At 49.4% G+C, this 7,366-nt stretch overlaps 1 protein-coding gene across 1 annotated transcript; it reads left to right on the forward strand.

Annotated features, from left to right (window-relative positions):
- Window positions 1-2,433: 2,433 nt before the first annotated feature.
- LOC123182056 (histone H3.2) lies at window positions 2,434-5,751 on the forward strand. The gene is made up of 2 exons (XM_044594509.1): window positions 2,434-2,867; window positions 5,300-5,751. Exons 1-2 carry the CDS (start codon window positions 2,521-2,523, stop codon window positions 5,619-5,621), a joined length of 669 nt encoding a protein of 222 aa, XP_044450444.1. The 5' UTR covers window positions 2,434-2,520; the 3' UTR covers window positions 5,622-5,751.
- Window positions 5,752-7,366: the final 1,615 nt, after the last annotated feature.

Consider the following 7,366-nt stretch of genomic DNA (forward strand, 5'->3'; position numbering starts at 1 on the left):
TATCCTATGATGTTTGAGTAGATTCGTTTTGTCAGGTGGGTTAATCGTGATCTTGGTTGGTATGATTATATATTTTATTTATGGTGTTGCCTTACGGTGCCCTCCGTTCTCGCGCAAACATGAGGGGTCCTTGCTATAGGGTGTTGCAATACGTTCATGATTCGCTTATGGTGGGTTGCGAGAGTGACAGAAGCTTAAACCCGAGTAGGTGGGTTGTTGCGTATGGGATAAAGATGACTTGATACTTAATGCTATGGTTGGGTTTCACGACCTTAATGATATTTAGTAGTTGCGAATGTTTGCTAGAGTCCCAATCATAAGTGCATATGATCCAAGTAGAGAAAGTATGTTAGCTCATGCCTCTCCCTCATATAAAATTGCAAGAATGATTCGGTACTTGTTATCGATTGCCTAGGGACAAATGACTTTCTTGTTGACAAAAGCTATCCACTTTTATTATCTCGCAATTTATCCGTAGTTTTATTCTCGCAAAGTACTCGTAGTTTTATTCTTGCAAAATAGTTTCATACTTGTTCTAGTTAAGCAAACGTCAAGTGTGTGTAGAGTTGTATCGGTGGTCGATAGAACTTGAGGGAATATTTGTTCTGCCTTAAGCTCCTCGTTGGGTTCGACACTCTTATTTATCGAAGAAGGCTACAAACGATCCCCTATAATTGTGGGTTATCAGCGTGGACGACAAGTTTGGTGTCCGGATGTATTATTTCCTTCTTCTACGAACCGACTTTGTACAACCCTAGGCCCCTCCGGTATGTATATAAGCTGGAGGGGTTAGTACGTAGAGGCCATCAGAATAATCATAGGCTAGACAACTAGGGTTTAGCCATTACGATCTCGATGTAGATCAACTCTTCTAACCCCTATACTCATCGAATACAATGAAGCAGGACGTAGGGTTTTACCTCCTTTAAGAGGGCCGGAACCTGGGTAACATCGTGTCTCTATTGTTCCCTGTTTCCATTGATCCTTAGACTCACAGCTTGAGCCCCCCTATCCGAGATCTACCAGTTTTGACACCGACAGACGCGCCTCAACGAGCACGACGGCGAGGCTGAGGCGGTGTCGCGGTCGTGCGCGAAGCCGCCGGGGCGGCACGCCACCCAGCAGAAGAACACCCACGGTGTCTCCGGCTTCCTGAATGCGCGCAAGAGCTTGCACACGAGCCGCGGCGTCCAGATGATCCGGGCGGCCTCCAAGTCCGCCACCTCCTTGGGGTCCCAGCCTTCCAGCGCCCTCGCGAGCTCCCGCGGGTCCAGCCATGGCTTGAGCAGCGTCTCCTTAGCTCCAGGCGTGTCCTTGCCACCATCTTCTTCCTCCTCGTTGTCTCCCTTGCCGTCCGCGTCGTCCACGGCATACGGAATCCTAGCATCCGACCAAAGCTCCTGGACAAAGGCCTCGGTGCCCTCCATGTGGCCGGCCTCCCTCATGATGGCGATGGCAGCCCGCATCTGCGGCCTGGGCATGATGTCGTCGACGGCCGCCATCTCGCGGACCAGCCACCGGAGCTGGTCGAACCTCCTGGCCTCCGCGAGCGCCTCAGCGAGCACGTTGTACTGCCGAGTGATCCTGCGTGAGCGTCTCCTCGTCGTCAGCCTCCGGCAGCTCCTCGGGCGAGGGCGCCCAATTCACGGCCCGTTCGTCCAGCCGAGCGGGCGACGAGGAGGCGTGGCGACGGCGCACGACAGCCAGGGCGAGTGTGCGCGCGCGAGGAGGCATTGCGAGGGCGCGTGGCGGCCAGGGCGAGGGCTCGACGGGCAGCAAGGAGACAACGGCGAGGAGGCATGGCGGCGAGCGCGGTCGGAGCGAGGAGCTGTGCTTGCGGAGAGAGAGGAGAGATTTTCTTTTTTCATGCAAGTGGGTAGGGTGGGCCTAGCAGAAAAAGGAAGGAGAGAGAGGAGAGAGGCTGACTGGTGAGGTTTGACCATGCACAAAATAGCGCCGGACGCCCTAAGTGCCCCCTGAGGGGGCTGGGTTTGGCCTGGGGTTGCCGGGGCTATTTTTTCTTGAATCCGGCGCAAAACGATCTCTTGAGGGTGTGACTGAGACCAGTTTTTACCGTCGGTGCTAAAAAAAATGTGTTTGGTGGGGCTCGAGTGGAGATGCTCGAACGGAAAGCTGCGAGCGAACGAACCGGCCGGCCCTGTTGTGTACCGAGCAGTGAAACGGAGCCGGGCATACATCCAACGCGACCTCCACGATCCGCCTCACTCGCACCCAACCAATCACAGCACGCGAACCAGCACCCCACGGATCACTCCCTCCATACAAAATCTCGACCGTCCACGCACCACACATCCAACGCTCCACGCTCATCTCCCCTCCCGAAAAGCAAAACTCACGCGCCCTCCCCTCCAAAATCCCCCGCTCGCTCGGCGACGGCGCGCGCCTCCTTCCTCTCTCTATTTAATACCATCCCTCCCTTTCTTCCTCTTCACCCCGCCCCCAAATCTCCAAGCGCGAGCGACAGCCAGCTCCGCCTCAACCTCCCGGCGCATCTCCGACATGGCCCGCACCAAGCAGACGGCGAGGAAGTCCACCGGCGGCAAGGCGCCGCGGAAGCAGCTGGCGACCAAGGCCGCCCGCAAGTCCGCCCCGGCCACCGGCGGCGTCAAGAAGCCCCACCGCTTCCGCCCCGGCACCGTCGCGCTCCGTGAGATCCGCAAGTACCAGAAGAGCACGGAGCTGCTCATCCGCAAGCTCCCCTTCCAGCGCCTCGTCCGCGAGATCGCCCAGGACTTCAAGACCGACCTCCGCTTCCAGTCCTCCGCCGTCTCCGCCCTGCAGGAGGCCGCCGAGGCCTACCTCGTCGGCCTCTTCGAGGACACCAACCTCTGCGCCATCCACGCCAAGCGCGTCACCATCATGCCCAAGGACATCCAGCTCGCCCGCCGGATCCGTGGCGAGAGGGCCTAGGCTGCAACCCATGCGTCGTCTGTTAGATCCCTGTTAGGCTGAGTTCGTCGGCGGAAATGTGTGTGCTACTGTAGTAGTGTTCCAGAATGTACCTGTGTTCTTGTCATGGTTGATGCGTTGTGCCCCATCTGATGGTACCCTCTTGTTGCCATCAGCGATGGAAATGAAAAATGTTGGCTTCCTCTTCTCATTCATCTGTGTTTGAATTCCTGTTCCCAACTTGTCAGAGTTCTTGCCTGATTTAGCTAGCTTGTTCTATTTTGCTCTGAATTTCAGCTTTTACCATTCAGAGCTTGATCCTGGCTAGCTGCCTCTGAGCCTGAACGAACTGGCAGTTGAGATGGTACCTGAAAATTGCTTGTCCGCTAGTGTGCTCGTCTTCAGTTCCTGTGTGTCTGATGTTCAGTGCACATAAATCATCCATATTTTGCCTGATTATATTGCAACCCTGCAAGTCTATGAACCATGCTCTAAACTAAGTACTCCTACATACTGATAGTACAACTTGGTGTCCTGTCTTCAGATCTTACAGGTTCAGGAATGGCTGCAGGCTTCCACACCGTGCCTGCAATATTAATGGTTGCATCACCCACAATTCCCCTACGTAACACACCAGAACATCGAGGAAGCGCTGCCCACGATTGGTCTGAATCTCATGCCATTCCTGGTTCTGCCTGTCGAAGCAGCAGTCGTTTGCTTGATGTTCTGTTCCAGTGGACTGGCCATTGCTTGGATAGAGTATCCTGAACATTTGTTACATTCAGGAGTGTGTCAAAATTTCAAGCATGTGAAGTGACCTGCCAGTTTCAGCTACTTTGTTCTTAATTGCTTCGATTTTGTAGCTTATAAATGTTACTGTAGTAGTGTGTCAAAATTCCAAATAACTATTCCGGTTGGTTGCCTCTGAACCTGGATGAACAGATGTAATATGCCCATTCAGTTCAGTTTTGTGTACCTTACATAAACAGTAGTGCTTCCTGATGATCACATCAGTGCTGAAAGTGCCTCAATCCTGTATAATCTCAAAACTACAAACACAGTTACAAGGATGCGTCCGACTACAGTTTTTCTTGATTAAATGTTTATCATGAGGCACACTGCTACTTCTTAAGAGAATTTTAGTGGTCGCCCATGGGTAACTGCTGCCACAGTAATACCAACGCCAATTTCTTGGTACCTATTCTCCAATCGACTAGCGCGCGCACACACTTAACGCGAAACGCTGTTCATTCTGGGCAGTTTACAGCAGTGCTGCTGTGGGATCTGAATGTTTATGGTGGTACCGCTGATGTTAGAGTAGTCAAGCATCTCGAAACTTAATTTTGAAGAAAGAGAGGCAGTATTATGTTTATGAACTGCACAATTAATTTTAAATTATGAAATTTATTACTGATGCACGATTATTACTGATGCACGATACGAGTTATTTGACGGGAGAAGATTTCTAACGTGACTCAAAAGGGATGCAGAATATCGGAGGCCATTAAGTTTCTAGCACCAGTTACCTGATTGCTAAGTTATTGTATGTAATTTTGTAAAGTGTTATCTGAATGCTTGAATCCTAAAAAAGTGAACTCCAGTAAGCGATGAAAAATGAGAATAGCATTGATGCATTACGTTCGAGCAAGTTTCTTGTAGTAGATTATCTTCGGAACTCAAAAACAGTTCGGATGAAGGAATAAGAGTCTTTCATTGGAGGACATGCTACAGCAATGCAGCAAGTATATCAAATTGAATTGATATTCACAGTGAATTAGTGGCTTATCTTGTTTTCTGGGTTTGGAATACAGCCATAAAAAAAGTCTGTTCCTTGCAGAATAACTGAAGACAACCATTCTCATTTGGATAGAGAAAATTCCATGCATTCAAGAACAATCTCAAGAACACGACACAGCACAGCGGTTCTGAACAAACACCTGGCCCCGCCCACAGCCCAAAAATTTCAAGTGCCTGAATATATTTAAACATTTGAGTAATTTTGGCCTAAATTCACTCCTGTAATATGTTTAAACATTTGAGTGCCTGAATAGCGACTTACTCTGCATTTTTTCTGAACACGAAATTACTCTGCATTTTAAATACATGAAAATGGGGCATGTTTATGGAAATGGCCAAAATTTTCGAGCTGCCGCCATAGCTCTGACCCAGCCCGCCAATCCGCCGGTCCAAGCTTCCGGCCACGTCACCGATCCGCGGCATCCCGCCCCCGGATCGCCATCTCCACCGTGCACTCCATCCGCATCCAACGGCAGGCAGAGGCCTCCTCCAACCTGTCGCCCCCTTTAAAACGCCCTTGGCCCCTGCCCGCAAATCACATCACCAGTAGCCACCACCGTTCCTCCGATTCCACAACCGCTCGCAGCTCGAGATCGGCAGCCATGTCCGGGCGTGGCAAGGGAGGCAAGGGGCTCGGCAAGGGCGGCGCCAAGCGCCACAGGAAGGTTCTGCGCGACAACATCCAGGGCATCACCAAGCCGGCGATCCGGCGGCTGGCGCGGAGGGGCGGCGTGAAGCGCATCTCAGGGCTCATCTACGAGGAGACCCGCGGCGTGCTCAAGATCTTCCTCGAGAACGTCATCCGCGACGCCGTCACCTACACCGAGCACGCCCGCCGCAAGACCGTCACCGCCATGGACGTCGTCTACGCGCTCAAGCGCCAGGGACGCACCCTCTACGGCTTCGGCGGCTAGGGCCTGCAGATTCGAAAAGCTTGATGGAACCCCGACTTGTCTAGTTCGCTGTTTCCTGAGTAGCTCCAATTGAATCGTGGAACAAAGTTAATCGCATGTGTTTGTTGGAAATCAAACTTCTCTCTGCAAATACCGCGTTTCTGAATTTGTTTCGCTGTTTGGTCTCTGCCGGGTCGATATTGAGGTGGCGATGAGTTGATTTGCCATAATTTACTAGGAGCCCCGGATTAGCCGTACTTGTTTGCAGTATAATTTGAAATGTTAAACAACGCCGCAGTGACTGTACAATTGTGTATGTCGATTCAGCAACATCATTTGCTCTGCTTCTGTTATCTGATCTGGCGCATTTATACTGGACACCGTTGATGTTACTTCTGTGGTGCAATGTGTGAAACGGAGATGGTGATTTGTCTGCATTTCATACATCGCGTTGTGGATTGAGCTTCTATCCTTGACCAGAGTTCTTGGTGTACAAATTTGTTGTCTGACTTGTACTGTGAAACTATCTCAGTGACCAATTCATCATGTGGTTCGTGCTAACTGCTATAAGTTAATTAGGATCATCATTTGTGCTTTATTTCTGTTGATTTATACGTAGTTACTGCAATAACCTTTTAATTGCCTGAACTGTGCTTCCAACTGTGGAATTGCGAATACAGATAAACGATACCCTCTTGGCAGTGACAGTAACTTCATCCTTAAGTTGAATTGATCAAGAGGCGCAATGATGTATTGGATCTGTTACGAATTACAGTATATTCAGATATCCAAAGCAGCTCCGATAAATGAATACTAATCTGTCCCGAGCAGGATGCTACATAATTCAACCATCATTCTGTCAGAACGGTAATGGAACAAGCAGTACCAAGTTAGATGGATACTGGGATCCACAGAAAATTAGCCATCATTCTTGTCGTTTGGCTTTGAAGTATACTTACTTATATATAAAAGATGTCTGCTCATTAGAGAGTAAACCAATATTTTAATAGATTATGCTCAATAGACATATTGCAGTCTTCTCTATTTGAGGCCAACAGCTTTGTCACAACCCCACCTGACCAACTTCAGGAATGCCTTTATGAAACTGAACGCCTGATACAAGGATTAGCTTAGCACACACTCTGAAGACACAAACACACAAGAACTTTACACAACAAAAAGACTCACATTTTGTACTATTAACACAACCAAAATTTGGCACTCCTGTTAAAAATATACATGTACGCCTGCACATCCTCTCGCATCAGCCTAAAGTTCAGAAGGATCCGAGCAGCCATCAAAAAATGGGCCAGGAACACGGCTGGCCTTCCTCTACTTCTATCCAACAACAAACATGTGATCAATTATTTATGTGCCGTAGAGAAAAGAAGGAATTTAACGGTTCTTTTGATCTCTCTCAGAAATCATGCCACCAAGAGGTCGCAGCAGATTATTTTGTGGCAAGCCGCGGCATGGAGAAGGAGGGCTAAAGTCTCATGGTGCGTTTCTGGGGATGAAAACACACAATTCTTCCACGCCGCAGCCAATTGTCACTCAAGAAAGAAGATGACCAGACTGCTGAAAAAGAATGGTGTAGACTTATATGACAACAAATCCAAGCTGGACATTGCAACATCATATTTCAGAAAAAGAATGGTGTAGACTTATATGACAACAAATCCAAGCTGGACATTGCAACATCATATTTCAGAGAACTCTTTGGGATTTTGAATTCATGCTCCAGCCAACTCATCCAAAAGTCCGAA

Source organism: Triticum aestivum, chromosome 1D (genome assembly GCF_018294505.1).
Source record: "Triticum aestivum cultivar Chinese Spring chromosome 1D, IWGSC CS RefSeq v2.1, whole genome shotgun sequence".
NCBI classification, from domain to species: Eukaryota; Viridiplantae; Streptophyta; class Magnoliopsida; order Poales; family Poaceae; genus Triticum; species Triticum aestivum.

What these genes read in the sequence shown, in the direction of transcription:
- LOC123182056 (XM_044594509.1), top strand. Translation starts at nt 2,521, where the DNA reads ATGGCCCGCACCAAGCAGACGGCGAGGAAGTCCACCGGCGGCAAGGCG. An exon ending in CTCTGCGCCATCCACGCCAA is followed by an intron (nt 2,868 to 5,299) that starts GCGCGTCACCAT and finishes TCGCAGCTCGAG; the next exon opens with ATCGGCAGCCATGTCCGGGC.